Source organism: Cimex lectularius, unplaced genomic scaffold (genome assembly GCF_000648675.2).
Source record: "Cimex lectularius strain Harlan isolate CLEC.00 unplaced genomic scaffold, Clec_2.1 scaffold94, whole genome shotgun sequence".
Lineage (NCBI taxonomy): Eukaryota > Metazoa > Arthropoda > Insecta > Hemiptera > Cimicidae > Cimex > Cimex lectularius.
In genome coordinates, this window is record NW_019392668.1 from 319,508 (window position 1) to 341,775 (window position 22,268).

A 22,268-nucleotide genomic window follows, 5' to 3' on the forward strand; every position below is an offset into this window, starting at 1 on the left:
TTCCCCTATACAATAATTAAAAATCTTTGTCAAGGAATAAAAGGCAAATAAGAAAAGAGCAGATAAGCTACAAGATTTAGTAGAGTAAACTGTCGTAAAAGTTTATGCTTTCTTCAAACTTCGTCCTTGGGTGGCGAAAGATTTGTGCAAGAAACGGGCCGCGTTGGCCAATTATTGGTCTAGGGCTCAGTCGGCATGGAACGGTGGTGCGGAAAGGTGGCAGTCGTGACAGGGGCCAGCGGTGGTATTGGCAAAGCGATCGTCAAGTCCCTCGTCCAAAATGGCCTGGTTGTCGTCGGCCTGGCACGGAGAGTCGAGATAATCGAGGTATAAAATAACCCAAAAGTAATAATAAAGATAATCAAGCCATCTCGTAATATTACAACCCTCCTGATAGAACATTTCATTTGCTTGAAAGCAAAAGTGTATTTTTTTTATGTACATTTATTAATTTAATTAGACTGATCGTTTTTGTTCAAATATTGTTTTTATTTTATAAATGAAATCTTAAACTTGTACGAACAAACCTTTCTTTTGAATTAATTAAATAATAGTTTTCTAGGTTAATTCGGCCGATTATGCAAATCATGTATGATAGATACCAATTTAAATTCTTTTATACAATTTTCTAAACGACAATTTTGGCTTTACCACGACATGAATAGAACAATGCGTCTGCAACATGCGTTTCTCAGTATAATATGTTTAACTTAAAAATAAATAAATAAATAAAAATAGATACCTTCGAAAATAAAAATTACAATTTACATGGTTACAATTTAACTGTTGTTGATATACTGCTTTATTTACAATAAAAATTGGCTGGTTTGTATTAAAATGTACCCAGGGTAACTTAAATTTGCGCCAGTATCAGCAAAATAAATTCAGTATAAAATTTTGTCTATTGCCTGATTTCCATTTTTGCAAATTATTCCAATTTAAACATGTTTATTCTTAAAGTTAAATGCTAAGTCTACATTTAAAGTTTTTAAGTAATATCCTGACCCCAATTATTTTTGTTGCAGATTGTTTTTGTTCAATTATTATTTTTATTTTGTAAACTAAATCTTAAACTTGTACGAACAAACTTTTTCTGTTTGATTAATTAAATAAAAGTTTTCTAGGTTAATTCGACGGATTATGCAAAGCATTTATGATAAAATCATTTATCATAAATACCAATTTAAATGTGTGGTGATTAGTGACCGTTAATCGATATTTATTTAGAAATCGTGAGATGCGGTCTTGGTATGTGATGTAGGTTTCAGAAAAACATTTTCTTTATCGTGCCAACGTTTCGATATTTATTGAGATCATCTTCAGGACCTGGGATTTCCAAACATTGTTTACATATTACAATTATATTTTGGAAGTGGAAAAGTGAATTTATACAATGCAAACTATATTTTATATATTCAATCAAAGTATTTCTACTCACTCAAAGTGTTTGTCTTCTGTGTAATTGTGCCATTCTTGCGTGTCGTGTCGAGAGTGCCAGAGAGATTTTGCTATTTTGTGATTATATAACATGGGGGTTATTAAAGGTGGGGAACATTAAAGTTACATGATAAGTTTACATTTAACGTTTTTAAGAAATGCCCTGAACCCAATTATTTTTCATTTATGATAGAGACCAATTTAAATTTAACCAATTGTCTAATAAATCTAATAAATTATTTTATACCACTTTCTAAAACGCAATTTTTGCTTTACCACTACATGAATAGGACAATGGGTCTGCAACATGCATCACTCAGTATCACATTTTTCTATACAATATTAAAAATATACTGCAAGCTTTGATAAAATTTAAATTGCATTCAAATATTTGTTCTTTGTAAGAAACCAGAAGATCGATGTCCATGCCACTACCTGGTTCACTTGTATACATATAATTTAAAGGTTCAATGAACTAAGAAGGAGTAATAAATCACCCATTGACTTGAAAGAAAACTCATTAGTTTATCTTTGAATTCCTTGTCATACTTTGACAATAGTGTACAATAGAAAAGTTCCCTCTGTTGTTGGTTTTTTTTTTTTTTTTTGTGATTGGTTTAAAATGTGTGTTTAGAAATTGGCCGAAGAGTTGAAAGGGAGCAAAGGCGAACTTAAACCGATGAAGTGCGACATCAGAAACGAAGACGAGATAAAAGGAGTTTTTGACTGGATTGAGAAAGATTTGGGTACTGTTCACGTACTCGTCAACAACGCAGCAGTCCTTTCAGTTCAGCCACTCGACGGTGCGTAAAATTTCAATTAAAAAAAAAAAAAAGATTGTAAGTAGAACTTCCGTCCAAAGTATAACCAAAGTATCGCTTAGTATAACTCGTAAAGATATGAAATTTTTTCAATTATTCTAATTTTTAGTTCTAGAAGCTTTTAGTCTATTTCCTATAAAACATACGAATTCATACAAAATTGCAAAGTAGTTATATAGTATATAATGTACAGTATACAAGGTCCTTGGAACGTTTTGTATCCCATCCCAGGTTGACGCTTCGTTTTCATGGAAGGAGAAAATTTCAAAAGCGTAGATGTTAATCTCTTAGAACGTTGTTAAATCGGCTCCAAGAGGTATTGGGTTGGATCAAAATTAATGCAGGTTTTGAAAATTTGTTTTATTTTCGCATCTGCTTGTCGTGTAAACAATGATAAATCCTCAAATCTAATTTATGGATTATAATAAATACTTTTACCTGTAATCTTTTGCCCAAAACATTTTAGTTTATATTGACTTTTTAAGAGTACGAAATTAATTATGCCCAAACTAAATTTTCGTCAGATTTATTTGGGCAAAGTGCAGCTCCAACCGCGCCTAACAGCAATACAGTTTGGGCGAAAGGAGGGATTAGCGAATGCGATGGTTTCAGCGATTTGTCCTGAAGATTTCGATCTCAATCTCTCAGCCTTTCGTTGTGGACGACGACCAACTCAAAACCTTGTTTGAAGAAAATTCACGTAGGACAACACAGGAAATTGCGGAAGATCTTAGTGTTGACCACTCAATCGTTGTTCCCCATCTGGAGCAAATTGGTAAAGTAAAGAAGTACGGCAAGTGGGTAACGAACTAACCGAAGACCAAAGTAATTGTCGGTTTGAAAATTTGTACGTCTCTTCTGTTGCGCCACCAAAATGAAATTGGTTCTGTACGATAACAGGAGGCATACTGGTCAATTGATGGACAAGGATGAAGCGCCAAAACATTTCCAGAAACCAAACCTGCAAAATGGTAATGGTGACTGTTTTGGTGGTGTATTGCTCGTGTTGCTCACTATAATTTCGTGAACTACGGTGAAAAGTATGACAAACCCTGCGGATCCTTAAGGACTTAAAATATGAAATGTCCATATTCACCCGACCTCTCGCCTACAGACTTCACTTTTTTACGCATTTTGATCACTTCTTGAGGGGTAAAATTTTCAGAGAACGAGGTGAAGCCGAAAACGCCTTCCAAGGTTTTATTGTAAGTCGAAATAAAGATTTTCATGTCAGCGGAATAAAAGCGCTTTTACACGTTGGCAAAGATGTAGATTATGATGGAAAAGATTTCGAATAAATTTTGTTAAACCTTGGAGCTTAGGCAATATCCAAAACATTTTGCTAAAACTTATCACGAAAAGCCATAGTATTCCTTACTATTCTGTTCCACAAATGTCTCACATTACGTACCTTCCCCACTCTCTGAAAACTTTTCAATTGTTTCTGATTCACAAAGCTGCCAAATTACTTAATGATTTAAACAGCCTAATACTGTTAGCTAGGGTCTACCGTTATTTAGATGTTTATCAGATTAATCAGTATGATCAATCTGGGTTTCGGTCAGAACTCTCCACTACAGTCCAATTAGCTAGAGTTGTTAATGTCGGAACTGGGGTGTTTAACCAACGAAAGCATACTAGGTTGGTATTGGTGTACATCCAGAAGGCGTTCGCCTCATTTTGGCTTGCTGGAATGGCCAGCAGGATGATAGACTATAGCTTTCCACCATACTTCATTAAAATTATTCACTTATTTTTATATGATAGGAAATTTCGAATCTCTCTCAACTGTTAGTTCGACAAATTGAGCACTATGACTTGGACTTTGTCTACAGGTATAGTGGAATGAAGAGCTCTTTAGTTTAATTCTCGCCTACGCAAAGGGTTTTTGAACGTTTTTCCCTTCAATAATCTTTTGTTTTGATGTGTTGATACACTCTTTAAAAAAAAATTCTGAAGCAAGTGGCCATAAACTTCTATAATTTCTACGGACGATCTACACCTCTAGGGTTCAGCGTGCACCGTGTTTAACGAAGGTGAAAGCACCTCCATGTAACTCGCTCGTGCTCTTATTAGAGAAGTACCATCAACTAGAGCATCTTGGCAAAACGGTGGTGGTTGTCTGGCTCCCCAGATGGGATAACGAAAACGCGGAGGCTGCTCAGATCAGGTCGTCCTGACATCATTAAAAATGCAATAAAAATATCAAAAAATCATGATCAGAAGGAATGGCAAGGTCTGTCGGTAGAGATAGAAGACCTAAAGGATCTGAATTGTAGAAAGGGATCAACCTAATAGAATTAAGAAGGCCATGTGAGGCACTTGCTTTTGGGCGCGTATGTGTTCGACATGTAGAGAGATTTATATGGACCGGTCCCACATAACAGAGTGGTGTCACATTTCTTGGCTCCATGAAAAGAACGGGTAAGAATCCCCTGTGAGTGCTTGAGCACGACTCATTCTATGTTTCTTTTCGTGTATATTGAGATTGAATGTAATTTATTAGCGTGAATGTTTAGTGTAAGAGGAATAATGGTGGAATATCGAATACCCCATCGACTTTATTTAAAAGATGATGGAAGAATAGGTTGTACTTGAATGAATGTTATGAAATAGAAAAGCATACATTTAAGAATGAGTGAGTGTGTGAATTTTAAGTTTAAAAAATTCAGGGATGAAGTGACATGTTGACAGCCCGGAGGCTTTATCTTCGCCAGTAAAATGGTAAAATCGAGGTCTGAACTACCAAATACCGTTTTGGAAGATTCTCAGGGTTTGCAAGTAATTTACATATATAAGGTTAGCTAATATGAAGATCTCTTTGAACCTATGGTTTCAACTATAATGAAATTAGCAATTAAATTTATATTGAACGAGATCAAACATGACCTGTTCATTTTATATCAAAAGGTATGATATATCTGATGTAGAAAATCTGATAATGTGATATACATAGATGTTTATAATTTTGTTAATCTTGTATTTTTATATATTTTCACCTTATTCAGGATTTTTTTAATTACAATTTTTTTCTTTTTGCGTTTTTGTTGTCCTGATTTTTTACCATGGATGGATTATTTCTTTAGACATTTTTTGAAGTTCCTAACGAAATATTCTAATCTATGACGTTTCAGGTTCCTGTGTCATTTTAAGTAGATTATTTCTTTGCTATTTTAAGCAGCCATGTTTGTTGTTTGGTTACTATTTCATAACGATGTATTTTTTAAATTTTTATACCCCGAAGAAATAAACTACTTAAAATATTTAAACCTAAACGTCGTAGATTTCAAAATTTCTTTAACCACCTTCATAAAATAAAAATTTAACCAATCATAAACTTCATAAACTTGTAATATTGAAGGCTGATAGAATTTCTAAAGGAGACAATTACTCATATTGTGAGATTTGGCTGATTATGTACCCGTTCAGTCTGGCATGGTCATCATCGAGTTTACGTTTTGGTCTTTCGCCATCTTCAATGAGTGGCGTCAAAAATACAAGCAGGGATAGGCAGGCAAAAACGTTCAGAAACTACCAACCTACCGAGATATCCGAAAGCTAATAAACTATTAGTTAACTTGCTCTTCATATAAATATCAACTATCAACTAGCGCGAATATCAACTAGCTTAAATCCATGAATTTTTTAAAATCGTTATTTCAGTAATTGCTTCACACAAATATGCAGTTATGCAATTATTTAATACGTTTTTTTTAATCTCCGGATAACTTCAGAAATTAAAGTTTCATTATTAAAATAGAACTTTGGCAATCTTAAGTGCTGCAATCACTTTTTCTTAACCAACGGAAAACGGAGGGAACAGATAAAAGTTTATGATTTTATGTATAATATATGATAATATAATAATATATAATATATAATGATAGTTGATCAATAACTAAGTCTGCTTGTTAGTAGATGGTGTTCGAGATAAAATAAAGTAATTTCTGTAATACACGATGGGTGCTGCGACATCAGCACTGTAGGTTCAACACTCCTTTGAGAAAAAACTGTATTACCCCGATATTTTCTCGATTCGAAAGCATTCGATCGAGTTTGGTATGCTGGGATGCTGTGTATACTCAAAGGCATCTTCGCCACCACCTACTACCTCATTTTAAAGTCCTACCATGCCTACCATTACTCCTGGTAACATCACCCAAGTTCGGTCAGATCACCCAAGGTAGTGTTCTTTGTGTTCCAATCCTTTACGTCATATATACTGCTGACGCTATGGGATAAGGCAGGGATGTCTACTAATTCAATAGTTCAATTCTATTTTCCCTCTACCTTGATAACCTTCTTTTAGTTCTAAGCTAGGTCGAGTTCAAACTAGGTAGCCCAAAAATAAGTATTCTAATGTATGCAGATGACATTGTCATACTGGCATGCACTGTAATAGGCCTTCGAAAGAACATTAACATGCTAGCGTCATAGAACTTGCATGTTAATCTTAATAAATCAAAAATCATGATCTTCAAGAGATGGAGAGAATCGAAACAGTCAATAAGGACAAATACTTAGGAGTTATTCCCACACCTAATATTTTTTGGTCCATACATATTTCGAAAAAAGTTCTGATGCCAAAACAGCATTTAATATGTCTTGGTCTCCTTTCATTATGCAAAACCTCTACTGGTGAGAGATACTCTGTATTCAATGCAATCTGTAGATCAATTCTATGTTATGGCTGCCAGATTTAGGAATATCAATTATACAATGGAGAGGAGCGTACAACGCCCTCTTTCTCAGGAAATTGTTTTCATTACTATCTGCCATTCCCAACTATCTCCAGTTCTTGAAAATTCCCATTGCTCCAATTCCCTACAGAGCCAATACCTTAATGTGCCCAGATTCCAGGGCCGCCAGTAATGCGGTCGAAATAACTTAATTTCAACTCATTAAATTCACTAATTTCGTGGTCCGCTTGACCAATTAATATATTACAATTAATTAAGTTTTTAGTTGATATAAAAAAATCAATGGCAAGAGCGGGATTCGAACGCACGATCTTCGGCTAGATACGCCGCTGCTCTACCACTTGAGCTATCGTGACTCGATCCACTCGGACACCAACTTCCCATCTCAACCCCACTTTTAGAGCACTATAATCAACTAAAAAGCGATGAGTCCTACCGGGATTAGAACCCAAAACCGGTACCAGCGTGGCAAGTAGGAGTCGGACGCCCTGATCACTTGACCACCACGATTTCCCTGTTCCAGATAATGTCCAACAATTCAAATCAAACTGGCTTGCTGTAACTGTAAAAAAAACTTAATTTTTACAAATTAAAAAAGTACATGTTACGTATTAAGTACAATCTGAACTTGAATAAAATGAACCTTGAGTTGGGTAAGCAGAACACAGAAAACTTTATTTAACGAGTAGCAATGATGGGCAACATCGTACAATTAACTTAATTGATTTTTAATGTTATTTTTATTTCTGGTACAACGTAGAAGTGCGTGAGGCGAATTTCTAATTATAGGGTTTCATCACATAACGAACAAATAATTTTTGCCGAATTTCTGATTTTTTGAGTATGCCGTTTGTGAAGGTTCCCAAAAGGGAATCTTAAACAGGTTTATATAGAAATTAAATTAATTGTAAATATTAAGATTAAAAGTAGGAATATTTCTGCTAATTGTAATGAAAGGAAAGCGAATACAATTAATTTATTGTATTAGTGTAATAAATACAAATCACAATACACAATAGAATAAAATTGGGCAATCGGAAGTGGCCTGGAATCAGCCGACCCCGTCTTCCGACGCAGATAAACAAAGATGACAAAATGGTAACAGCTGGATGATTACAATTGAGAAATGTGGGTCGATCCTGGGCAATCGCCCTAGAAAAATTACTGTTGCGCTGACAAGTGGCCTTATTGCTCAACCCCCAGGATTAGCTAATGCCCGGACCCATCAGGAATAGCTCAATGACCTGGGGAGAACAAGAGCAGTCGGGTCACCAGAAAGCCTAGCAGTATTTCCTAAGCTTAACTCTCACACCGTCTCTTCGGACTGATTGATAAAAACACAATCGGAATCCACGCAGGGCAGTGCTCAGTCGGAGAGTGCAGTATAGTTAGGCGGAGAGACGAGTCAGTGCAGCCCAGTCGAGTCAGTGCAGTTGAGTTGGGTCAGTGAGACAGTCCCGTCGAGTCAACGAAGAGGTGAAAAGTAGAGGCGGTCAGGGGAGAGCTGTCAGCGGTCGGGAATAGGCCATGAGGAGCCGAAGTCGAAGAGGAGCAGGCCCGGAGAGGACCAGGAATTGGCCCGGGGTTGGCCGAGAGTCGTCGAGGAGACGACGGCGAGAAATTAGCCCGAAGGAGCCGAAGTCGACCAAGAGTTGGCCCGGAGTAAGCCAGGAGTTGGCCAGGATCCGACATGAAGTCGAGAGAGAAGTCGAGAAGGAAGACGAGGGAGAAGTGGAGAGAGCAGTCTAGAGGGCAGACTCAAGGAGATCTCAGTCAGGATCTGAGAAGAAGGCTGGTGTGGCCGTGACAGCCAGTGTAGAGAGGAATCAGCGAGAATTCCGTAGGATCGACGAGCAGTCGGTCAGAATTCCGTAAGAGTCGGCAAGGAGTCGGGCAGAAATCCACAGGAGTCGACCAGGAGTTAGCGAAACCAATACCAACATCTCAGTTCTGTGAGTACAATATTTGTCAAACAGTGGGGCGATTTAGGGTTGCGGCCTAATCTTAAGTAATACGATCCCCAATAATTAAGCCGTAAATAATATGGATTTTCTAATGGGAATAAGAGCGTTTTCTTGAATATAGAAATAGTCATTCAATTTATAAGTTTTGTTTATTAATTGTATAATAGTGTAGAAAGAGAGTTGTCGTTAATTTATATTTGTCGGAAAATTGTTCTGGTAGAATAAAGGGAACTGGATATTTCACACTGCCGTCTTGGCCTTTCATGTACTGCATCTAAGCCGTATTCGGCTCTTTACAATTTGGTGGCTGATTTTTATATGTTCACTGCTTTTTTATATGCGTGTATGAGTGACGGTCGCATCTCTCTCACTCCTGGCGAGCTCTTGGTTGGTATCCAGGATGGGCCTCGCGGAGGCGGCTCGCTCGGGATATCAGGAGGAGGGGGAATAGGCCTTGTTATTGATTTGCATAATGATTGTCGATTCAATCTCAGTCTTTGAAAAAAAGGGGATCTGATTTATATTTAGGCTGGCCATCCTTTCTGCCTCATGATGGCTTTCCAGAATTTTTCCATTGCCTTGTAACCGGCTGGGCTTGATATCACACGGCGCACGGTGTCCATGGTAGCATATTCAACATTGATTTCATAGATCCATCTCATCCGTGGGACTGTGTACATTTCACACTCTATGACCAGATGTTCAACCGTCTCCGGCATGCCGCACTCGCACAATGGACTATCTCTTAGCCCAAAACCGTGAAGTTTGGCCTAGAAGTCCCCGTGCCCAGTCAGCAGCTGGGACATGTAATGGTCCGTCTTAAGATGGGTCATGCCCATGCGACTCTCCACAATGCTAAGAAGCCAGTATGTGTGTCTTCCTTTCGTTGACGTTTCCCATCGTCGTTGCCATTCGTTCGTTACCCATAAAGCAGCTTCTTCTTTCGACTGGACCGGTATGCATGGCTGGTAACCGTTGGCGAGTTCCCAAGCGGCACACGCTGCTTTCGCCTGCAGGTCCATCGGGGGTCGCCCGGCTATCACATTTAAGGCTTCCGTGGACACCGTGCGGTACGCCTGCGTGACGGCCAGCAAGGCCGCTCGTTGCGCACTGCAATATTTCACACTAGTAGTTCTATCTCCTTCCAACCATATCCCTATAAGTCTTGGATAGTAGACTAGAAGTTAGGAGAAAGTGGTGGGAGGGTGTTCACCCGTCAAGTCCGGGCGACCTGACACATCCTACCCACTAAAAGGCTTGACGGGCCTATAGTGGAGTAGAACGCTACTCGCTCGGAGCACCCTAGCGAGCGACAGCGTTCGCGCTCGTTCGATCGAGCCGCAAGCCGCCCGGAACCCCTCACCATACCGTTTTTCATAAAATTTATAATAAAACACGGTTTTTAACTGTTGTTTTTAAAAATTGACTGGTCATGTTAAAAATAATAAAATTCACTTACCATAGGTAAGTAATCGTTTATGGGAAGTTGGTCTCACACCGTATGACTTTTTGAGATGACCTGCAGCAACAGCCCGCCACCAGCAATTTAGGAGAATATGGTGCAGCAAGCGCCTAGAAGAGAACACCAATTGGAATACTGTTACGTTTACTGATGAGTCGCATTTCTGTCTGTATAGTGATAGCAGGCGCCACATAGTCTACCGAGAAAAAGGGATGCGAACGATGCCCCAGTTCGTGCTCTCTTCAGTGCAGTTTGGAACAGGCGGTGTATCGGCTGTGCTGGGATGTACACTGGAGGACATACTGTCACCTCACCGCAGTCCGTTATGTCCATGAAATTATTGAGGAATACATCCTTCAAACCAGGGATCTCACTGGCACGGATATACGATTTCTAGATGGCAATGCCAGACCTCGTATACGCAGAGAGATTCGTCAATGTTTAGAAAACCTAGGAATTTCTATCACCCCCTTCCTCCATTGTCTCCAGACCTCAATCGCACTGCGCACATGTGTGATGCGTTGCAGAGAAGGGTTTTCGAATTCCATCCGCAGTCAATTGACCTACAACAACTGAGTGCAGCGTTGCAATATCTATGGAGTGAAATTCCTTATAAAATTAGCGACAACCTTCTTAATAATATGCCTAACAGGTGCACAGAGGTTTTTTTCTAACAGAAAACATACATGAATTAATTGTTTTAAAAAAATTTTCAGTCTAATAAACAAAATTATGGAATTAAAACCTTTTATTTTATAACTTTTCAAAATCCCTTAATTAAATTTTATTTTTTCAACATAACAATTTCAAATAAATTTTAATGCAATTTATAATATAAATAAAATAACAATGTTAGTGACAGTAAATGCAACAAAATTGGCAATATCCCTTTTCGTTTTTGAGCTGTTTACAATATAGCCCTAGAAAAAATTCAACTATTGAGATTTGAACTAGGACTCACCTGTGCTGTAGGTACATAACGGGGAATGCAATAGCTCTTAAAGGATGCAATATATTAATCCCGAATGATACTCTATTATATTACATCATGTATCAATTTAATACATTTTTTATATTCTTTAGAGTAAATATATTTAAATAAAATAACCCAAAAGTGTTTTTTTATTTAAACCTTTGTACCTGTTTTTTCGTATAATTCCCTAATAATAAACTTAAAACTATCTTTCATTTCAGAATGCGAAGGGGAAGTGTTGAAATCCATGTTCGACACGAACGTCGTCGCCCTCAGCCTTTTTGCTAAGCACACTCTGAAATTGATGAGAGATTCGGCAGTTCCAGAAGGCCACATAATCAATATAAACAGGTAAGTGTGATCAATTATATTTCCGAATGAGAAGAGTGCTCTATAACATGAATTGCAAACTCTGGAGCTCACCTGCAGAAATAAAATGTGTAATATGGGCACATCGGAAGAACATTATCAATTCCTAGCCGATCGTAAGATGGTGAAGGAGTTTATGGTTGATGTATGGGGCTTGAAACCATTATCCGTGAAAATTTTATTAACATTTTGAATAGTAGGGATTGGAATCAACTTTTTAAATATCTACTAAATTAGTTAAAATACAGGAAATTTCTCATAACAGAATTCAACTACGTAGAAATATTATAAATAATAAAAAAAAATTACCCTAGTATATCTAATGTTATAATGTGTTGCTTTACTTAATTTTTAAAAAGAAAAAAATTGTCTAGAGGAAAGAATTCCTTATTACATTAAAAATTTTGTGATATTATTGGTAACTTAAAAATAAATTATATCTTAAAATTGTTTATATCACTATTATATTTATAATTTTTATTTATTATTTATTTACGATGTATAAGAATTTATTTGAAGACATCATAAACCTGGCAAACGAACTATTGTCCATTGTCTATTGGAAGTTTAATTGCATAAAATAAATTGTATAAATTATTTTTCGGAGATCGTGAGATGCGATCTGGTGTGAAGTAAGTTTGATAAAAACATTTTCTTTATCGTGCCAATGTTTCGATCATTATTGAGATCATCTTCAGAGCCTGGGATTTATAAACATTGTTCAAATTTTACAAATACATGTAGGGTGTGAAAAAAAATGAATTTATACCATGCTAGAAATTTTAGATTCAATCAAAGTATTTGTAATCTCTCAAATCCAACATATATATACGTAAAACAGCAATATCTCACTGGCACTTTCAAAACGACACACAAGAATGACACATCTACACGAAAAACAAACACTTTGAATGAAAACAATTACTTTGATTGAATCTAAAATTTTTAGCATTGTATAAATTCATTTTTTTCACAACCTACATGTATAATGATGATAATAAAATTCAAACAATGTTTATAAATCCCAGACCCTGAAGATGATCTCAATAAAGATCGAAACGGTGGCATAATAAAGAAAATGTTTTTCTAAAGCCTACGTCACACCAGATCGCACCTCTCGATCTCCGAATAATCCTTACCTAACGGTCACTAAACACCACACAAAAATTGTATAAAGTGCAATAAATTTACATTTTTTATTATTATTATCATTTTAATTAAAACGTCAATTATGACTACTAATATAGATATATATAGTAAGTTTGAGATCAGGGATGTGGTCGTCAAAAACAAGTCGTGTAACTTATCCCAAGCTTATCATATACCAAGATACCAGGTTGATACAGCACAGATATGATAACTCGATAGCTCAAGTGGTAGAGCAGCGGCGTATTTAGCCGAAGGTCGTGGGTTCGAATCTCGCTCGTGACACTGACTTTTTTATCTCAAACAAGACCTTACATAAAGATTAATTAATTGAATTAAAGCTCATGTCAATTCACTATATTTGAGAAGTGATATCAATAATCTTAGCGCTCTCTACAGTTGCCTAATTTAGTCCTTTCTGTCTGTGATGTGTCATTCTGCGTCTATAACCACAATTGGTTTTATTAACGTTGTTGTTACTTGTATAGCCCTGATGAAGACTTCAATAAAGGTTGAAAGCTTGGCATAAGTTTCAAAACTTGGTTTTTGATGATGGAATCCCTGATCTAGAAGTTACTATAAATATCCTGACGGTGGATTCATCTTTCATTCGGTATATAGATTAATATTATTATTTATTATTATACTGTATCTCTTGACTCATTGATGAGAAATTTCCAACTTGGATGTCAATTCTTGGATAATAATTTTCAATTTTTGACCGCGTGGACAATCAAACGTATTAAATGCATAACTGATTGAATTATAATATTGTATTAGATTAAAAGTACACATGCATTGCATGGAGAAGTTACTTGGTTTTATTATCATTTAAGGCTAAACTGTTGTGGAATTGTATATGTGATAGTCTGAGTCCTCGAAAGCGTTTCCATTTCAATCGATTTCAACATTTTCAAGGTTTATTACGAAACGACTGGTCCATATTGCCAACATCCGTCGCAAATGTCTATTAGAATAATCTATGCTAAAAAAGGTTTGGAATGAGCTTTATTATTCCACCTGGGGGATTATTTTTGTTTTGTTTTTTAATCTTCACTTTATTCAATTAAATGATTATTCCGCATTCCGGATAAATATAAAAGTCCAGGACTCACTTAATTTTGACTATTTGATCCACATTTACACAGTTCTTTTAAATATATAACAAGTCATATTTCAATATTGTAGTCAGGTTGGTGTTGCTTTCTCTGGTATAGCACAGGGGTTGTCCAAGCTCATTTTGTGAATGATCTTCCATGTGTGTAATATTCGAAAATACTTACTCCATTTGAGCTTTAAAACACTCACTTTCGGATAAGTTTGGTCACATTGAGACAAGGGCAAATATATAAAAAAAAGTGGTCATGTTCGAAAGATGGTGTACCTGGTCAGGTCTTTGTCGCGTCCGGACTAGCTCAGGGATGTCACTCCAGCCCCATTCTGTTCCTGATCTTCATCATTTGTGGATGTCATTCTCAACTATTGCCCGTTTTCACTTCTCGCAAATAATTTACAAATCTATGAATTTATCCGATCCTCGGATGAATATCTTGGACTTATAGCCGGTATTTTGGTCTGCCTATGCTGTTTTGGTCTGTGATGATTGCAACAGAACCAGCTGCAGATTCGTCACTCTTTAGATCTCAAGAGAAAATCTCTCAGTCTTCGACTTAATCGGGACAAAATTATAGAAAACACAAGGTTGTTAAAATCCTTTAAAAGGTTTACGAAATAACACACTTGCTCACTGGTTAAAAATCCTAAAACTTTACTTCTTTAAAAAATTTTATTTGTTTTAATGAAAACAGTACACGATTTTCTCCTTTTCAGCTATGTGGGACACCTGATTTTTGGAGTACATGGAATGGCACCTTACAGTGCATCGAAGAACGCAGTTACCGTTTTGACGGAAGCTTTCAGACGCGAATTGGGCGCACACAACAAGAACATCAAAGTCACAGTAACCATCTGCACATTTTTTTATTTATATTAATAATTAGTTCATTTTATCACTGATGGAATTCTGTATTTATCTATTTTATTTACAAAATATAGAACATCTTCGATAAAACAGTCATAAATGGGCCTGTAAAAATTATTAATTTTATAAAAATCCGATTAATAGTTTTAAAGATTTCTGTAACGTTATGGATGGTGCACACTGCTCAGTCTTGTGAAATAACGAGGTGAGATGGCTATCGTACAGAGATATTTGGATTATGAATGGAGCTGTTGTCTCATTTTAATATTAATAATTCCCTTCAGCTTCATTAGAATGACTGGCAACTGACAGAACAAGCACAGCTTGCAGGATCTAACAGGCATTTTTTCTAAAGTTAAATGAGGCACGTCTATCAATCCGATGAAGGGACGTAATTTATCTTTGATTGTAAAGATAAAATTAATTTTTTTACCGAAAGTTTTAGTTTCGGATTCCAGAGGTAAAAATTATATTTCGTCCGCTTTCTTCCATGTTGATTTTCTAATTCAAAAATGAGCTAACATGAATTTCTTATTGGTATCAAATAATGTCAGCTTACTTTGTGATCTTAATATTTAAAATAGATAGAGAAAGGTTGTTTGTCTCACTTGGTTGAGGGTGTCGTTCCTTGGCTCCGTATAGAGAGCGAGTAGGAATACCCCTAGAGAATTGTGCTTGACCACGACAGCGATTATTAGAGAATGTATTTTGTAAGAATGAGTGAGAGTGTGCCTAGGTTTAAAAACTGCGTTAGGGGCTGATATCACCTAGTTATTCGTAGCTCCTGGAGCCTTTCTTAGGCGATAGGACGTGTAAGATCTGACGAAAAGCCTAAGTAGGAGATTCTCACAGCCTGCTAGGGGAAGTCATAAGTTCCATACTGCATATATACATATTTGCATTAATTTTGAAGTTGAATTTCGACATGTGCATTAATTTTTTTACATATTAAATATAAGCTTTAAAGTAGATTTATTGAAATTTTGTCTAATTTTTCTGCTTTGGTTGTTATCTCTGTTTATTTTTTCTTTTGTAGGTTTGTTTCAATTTTCATTCTTTTTGATTCGTTCTATTATGTTATAGTTGAGAAATAAATTTTGCTCAGAAGAAAAAGTTACTGTAGAATTACTACAATAATCCCTAATTCGCCTTTTTTCACACCGTCACCACTTTTCCCCCCAATTTAGCATAACAATTCTGCAATTTGGTTCGATTTAATTAGAGAAAAGGGTGCAGCGCTATAAAGCTTAAACGAAGATTTTTTTATGAAATTTGACAAGATCTACCGACAATTTTTATAGTGAGGTTGCAAACGTAGTTTTTTTCTAATTTTACATTTAACGGTTTTTGAAAGATTCAATGTTTGTTTTGTTACCAAAAATTAAATTGAAAGTTCTTGAAATGTGCCTTCTTAAAGAAACTTAACGCTTGAACTAAACTTTTCAATGCTTTTTTTTAGCGGGGTGGGGATGTCCAAAATAATGAATAATTCAAAACCTGCGCGTAAATTTATGACGAAAACCGTAGATAGTTGAAAAAATTCAAAATGTTGAATATCTTCAAAAGGTTTGAAAATCTATGGTTTATTTAGTGTTTTTTTTTGTTTTGTTTTTTTATTTGGGACCTAGAATGTACTGGTGAAGTTAATTTATTGCGTAGAGAGACACTGTATATTATCTCAATTCTTTTTATAGAAAAAGGAATTAACCAATTTTTTTACGAGCCAAATTATTACCTGATCAAAATTCTTTACGAAATTGCGCTGTAACTGTATAAATTTATGGTTAGGGTTAGTAATTTGGTTTCATTTGTCGCCGAGAATCAAATAGATTACACGACATTTGAAAAATGACAAAAAGGATGGAAAATTCGAAAGGTGGGGTTGAGATGGGAAGTTAGTGTCCGAGCGGATCGAAGTCACGATAGCTCAAGTGGTAGAGGAGCGGCGTATTTAGTATTCGTGGGTTCGAATCGCGCTCGTGACACTGACTTTTTATCTCAACTAAAAACCTTAATTAATTGAAAGATATAAATTGGTCATGGGGACCATGAAAACTAGTGAATTTAATGAGTATAAATTTATGTTGTTTTTTAGTTTAACAAAAGGTTATACACGTATTTTAAAAATGACCAGTTGTTTATATGTGCTCAGTAAATTTGGGAAAGGGTATTTAGAGTCCTAAAATATTTTATAACAAATAATGACGTTGATAAGAATATTTCTTTAACAAATTCAATTTAACATGAGTAGTATGAAATATTTTTTCATACATCCTACATTTGATAGAATATAACTTTTTACAAGTTTTGAAGTACATTGTTACATTTATGATTGATATTGGTCAGGGTTGTGATCATTCAGCTGTGATAATATTATCGAGTACCAACTTTCGACCTATAGTTTGTAAGTGTGTTGTCAACAAAAAGTAGTCATAAAAATAATTTTATTGATTGTTGATTGTTTCTCTTGTAATTTATATATCAACATTATATCTTAGCCCTGAAAATCAAATATAGGCCGAAAGCTAATATATACAGGGTGAATTGCTACTCGTGCTACAAACTTCTCCAGTAGATTCTTCACCCTAAAATGAACAAAAAAGTTCATATTGTCTATGGTCCGATTCTCAACCATTTCAGAGTAATTTCGCTTTTTATCGATTTTGAAAGATATCACGTCCTGGCGTCGGAAAATCGTGATATCTTTTAATCTAAACATTTCTCTGAAAATCTAATAGCACCNTATATATATATATATATATATATATATATCATAGCTAACCAAGCTAACCAAGACGTTGATCACTATCAATCCTAAATTTTAAAAATTAGCTGATCAATAATATCGATGCATAAGAAAAAAAATTAATATCAAGAGTTAAGAGTAAGAATTTCGATGTTCTGACCACACACTATACCAGGTTTGCAGAGCTGACTGTCTGTCATATCCTCAAACCATCACACTCATATTTGCAGACGATACAGCTCTCTAGTAACTGTTGTTATTTCCACACCTCACTCTACTAGAGTCTTAGAGTGAAAAGAAAATAATAAAATTCAACAAAGTCCAATTCACCCATATTACCTTCACTCTCCACTAAAACGATCTCCTCTCCAGTCTGCATAAATAATATTCCGCTCCCAACTGCGGACAAGGTGCGGTACTGTACATCGACAAACGCTTTAATCCAAGCTGCCCAATAATACTACGAAAAAACCTTGATGTTCCATGTTATGTATCGAACGTAACAAATATACTTAAATATTCTTTTCGTTCAAGATGAAATCCGTTATATACCGCTAATATCACAAAACTTCGATATGCCCAAAGAAAAGGAAAATAATGAATTGGCAAGAAATTGAGGAAAAAGTGGAATTTGAAATCGTAAAGCAAGTTGATTGTAACCTTACACTATAACTGATAAATAGATTTAGTTTCATACGGTTCGTTCAATCAGCGATATTTTAAAGAAAACGAGTTTTGAAGTCCCCTTAAGAAACTGTACACGTTTGGCCCTTAGGGGCCAATTCCTATCTGCCGATTTTGGCAAAGTTAGAACATTTATTGGAACACAAGTGCACCCATAATCCCAAAGTTTCATTATTTTATAATAATTATTTACCTGGATATTTAATTTTTTATCTATCTTGCGATTTTATATATCTGCTCATCATTTCCTTTGTAAATTTACAGCTGTAGAATTAACTGCAACAAGGAAATACAATTGTGTTAGATATTATAACTGACTTGTACAGACTTGAGAGGTCATTCAGTAGTGACACTCCAATAAAAGTAAACCTAAGCACTTGTCACTTGCTATCACTCAAGTTGAGATCACGAGTCCATCTGCGTAGTGGTATATCGGCAAATTTGGTTGAGAAAAGTTGAGTTATTAAGGTATTGGCCTGTGAAGAGGGAAATTTCTTTATCTTGATTTGATGGCGTGGGTAACATTAGGTAATGGTGAAGTGTACGATTTGACACATACAAAGGAGCATTTGCAATTTTGGTTTTGCAGGTTTTGGGCTGGAAGGATTAGATTCGATAGGAATTGTATGATTTGGCTGAGCCCTATAATTCAAACATGTTGGTTTACTGAATTTTATATTAGTCTTTTATTTTTAAGTGATAATTTGTATCGTCTTCCTAACGTGAGGCGTTTGTCGATGTATAGTTCTAAGTAGGGAACACAGTTGTCTTGGGTAGAGATAGTTGAGGTATACAGGAGGAAGGAATGCGCGCCGTAATGTGAAATTTCTCTACTGGCATTTATTTTCATTTATGTTTATCCTACATTTCTTTAGTCAAGGCTCAAGGTGAGAAGACTAGAAAACGAACAAGGACAGGTTCATTGTGAATTAACAAGATAGTAATGTCATCTGAAAATGCAGACAAGGAAATGGGGTGATTAGGGATGTCATATATGTTAATTAAAGGATTGGACTAACACCACTTTGGGGACTCCTCTCTGGAAAGGATGGTATGAGAAGGCACATAGGTATGAGAAGAACCTATTACCCGTAAAATATCTAATTAAAATATACTGCATTGTATGAGATCGGTTGACTCGTTGACTGACGTACAAACAACATGAAAAATACGTTTGGTAAAGGCTTTTATTTATTCTTGGACCTTGATAGATCATAAATAGTTATAAAGCTCAAGAGTCCACTTAAGAAATTATACTCGGGGTGAGTACGAAGATTTACTGGTTGTAAATGACAGTTTTATTCACAGAACGTTTAGTTTACAACTAAATACAACAGTTTTTCTCTGTTTCAACAAAGGGAGGGAACTAGATTGGTTTGAGAAATTTGAAATTAAAAAATGTAAAATCAAACGTGGATGTGAATGCATAAATAATATAATAGATTTTGATTTACCCCTTATTTTAAACATGTACGGTACGGTATACGGGTTACGCTTATTAATAAATAATTTAAAATTAGTTTTTTTACAGTATGTATTAGATTTTAAACCATTTATGTTTAGTGGTATAATTGACCATATTAATTATTCTTTTTATGTAAGTTATTGGTTGAAATGAAAAAGTTAGTGTCACGAGCGGGATTCGAACCCACGACCTTCGGCTCAATACGCCGCTACTCTAACCACTTGAGCTATCCTGGCTTCGATCCACTCCGACACCAACCTCTCATCTCAACCTCACCTTTCGAATTTTCCCTCTTTTTTGCCATTTTTCAAATGTCGTGTAATCAGGTTTCGCCATAAAAAGAATAATTAATAGCAAGAAGTAATTTGGTCAATTAGACCATTAAACATAATGTTTTTATTATCTTACAATTAATTAAGGTTTTTAGTTGAGATGAAAAAAAGTTAATGGCACGAGAGGGATTCGAACCCACGACCTTCGGCTAGATACGCCGCTGCTCNCCGTCAAATTATTGTGCAATCTATATTGTACAATAATATTGACCGTCTATGGGCCGCTTAACAGATCAACCCAGTGAGGATAGACAGAACAGAAAGATTAGTTATGAATTGTACTATGGAATTGCGAAGTTGTAACTACAGTGAACACGCTAAAGAAATCCGTAAAGCACAGAAAAGCTACAAATTGATTAAAAGAGGGAAAATTTGAAAGGTTGTAGGTTGAGATGAGGAGTTGGTTTCGGTGTGGATCGAAGCCAGGATAATGAGTTTTTATTATCGTTGGCAAAGTGACTCCTACCAGGAATTCGCCATCTTCAGTGTGTCTGACGGAAACCTGTCTAAAGCGGCCCATAGACGATCAATATTATTGCACAATATTTTGGGTTGTGCAATTTAATTGATCGTGTTTAGACGATACTGGTTAGTCAAGTGGTTAGAGTAACGGCGTATTGAGCCGAAGGTCGTGGGTTCAAATCCCGCTCGTGACTGTAGCTTTTTCATCTCAACCGATTTCTTACATAAAAAGAATAATTAATTGAAGTATGTATTAGAATAACATTTAGTAGTTCTAATTTATATTTTTCGCATGTTGAAAATCGAGCGGCATCAAAACCAGCTTCTCATTAGAAATTCGCATCGCTTATGTATTATCTCGTCACTGTATTTATGTCGAAAGACATGTTTTACTCCTTCAACCTGATGATGAGTGTTTAATGCTCGAAATCCGCATTGTTGTAAACAACAAATTCTGTGAGTCGAACCATCATGTATAAAAATTAAACGTGTGTTTGGTTGGATTTCGACGAGCCGCTATGTTTATAGTGTTGTTTTATCATCCATTCATTATGTTGCAGAGCCTCAGCCCAGGCCTAGTTGAAACGGAAATGACAAATGGCCTAGTCGTACCCGACGAAGTCCCACAACTCAAACCGGAGGACGTCAGCGATACTGTACTATACGTTTTGTCAACACCTCCAGGGGTCAATGTAAATACAATTTTTACTCTTAAAATCCATACTACAGTACATTACTGTATAACTGTAATTTTTGAACTATATTTTTTTTCAGATAACTGAGCTAACCGTGATGAAAGTCGGAGATGTCATTTTTTGAGAAAGTAACTGTACTGTACCACCATCTAGCACAAATGTAATCGAACTGTAAAACTCGAAACCTCACTTATGAATTTAGGAAATAGTACAAATCTTCACAAAAATTTAATATAAATGCACTGTTTTATTTGAAAATAAATCTTAGACCTAATCATTCCAATACGAACCTATTATTAAATTAACGATAGTTTTAAATTATAAACAAACTTCTGCATTAGTGTTTAAGTTATATTAAAATAAAATGATATATTAAAAAAAATCGTTGTAAGTACACATCAAAACGAAAAGTTAAGTTTTCCACATCTTTCACCTACCCAACTGCATCACTCAATTTTATGAACTAGAAAGAAAACTTTTTAGAAATATTTTTTATATTATTTATACTTCTAAAACGGCACTTGTTTTACTAAGATACTACATAATAAACTGTAATAGATAATAATTTGACTACAATTATTTTAATTTCTTTAACACCGAAAAAAATCTTGCACTAAATTAAAATAATAAAGTATATAGTAGTTTGGTGGATACACAATTTTTACTCTTTTTGCTTCAAACATTTAGCATTACTAGTCAGTGATGATGGGTTGAGTCAGATTTATAGATGGGAAAAACCGCTCTTTTTAAGGATCAAAACCACTCACTCAGTAAAACGAATCAGCCTTTTTTTCATGGTCCACCACTCGTGCTCACCAAATTCATCTTAACCAAAATTCCATGCGTAAATTTCGGCGGGTTTTTCGAATTTCAGTGTGTCAGCGCCATGGTGTCAATTACAGCGTTATATGAAATAAATGGCGAACGGTTGAACAGTTATTCTATTATTACAAATTTTAAAAAATTTAATTTAAAAACAATTACGAAGAATTAAACGATGAAGGTTGAACAGTTCGTCGTTTCGTTCACAT

General features: G+C 35.5%; 1 protein-coding gene across 1 annotated transcript; it reads left to right on the forward strand.

Annotated features, from left to right (window-relative positions):
* The first annotated feature begins 131 nt into the window (after window positions 1-131).
* Window positions 132-21,499, forward strand: LOC106670299 (farnesol dehydrogenase-like). The gene is made up of 6 exons (XM_014400492.2): window positions 132-327; window positions 2,072-2,240; window positions 11,579-11,708; window positions 14,703-14,832; window positions 21,103-21,234; window positions 21,317-21,499. Exons 1-6 carry the CDS (start codon window positions 196-198, stop codon window positions 21,359-21,361), a joined length of 738 nt encoding a protein of 245 aa, XP_014255978.1. The 5' UTR covers window positions 132-195; the 3' UTR covers window positions 21,362-21,499.
* Window positions 21,500-22,268: the final 769 nt, after the last annotated feature.

Excerpts from the sequence above, each read along its gene's own strand:
- LOC106670299 (XM_014400492.2), top strand. The coding sequence starts at position 196 with ATGGAACGGTGGTGCGGAAAGGTGGCAGTCGTGACAGGGGCCAGCGGT. Across the intron at positions 14,833-21,102 it reads ACAAGAACATCAAAGTCACA|AGCCTCAGCCCAGGCCTAGT; the intron begins GTAACCATCTGC and ends ATTATGTTGCAG. Across the intron at positions 21,235-21,316 it reads CAACACCTCCAGGGGTCAAT|ATAACTGAGCTAACCGTGAT; the intron begins GTAAATACAATT and ends ATTTTTTTTCAG.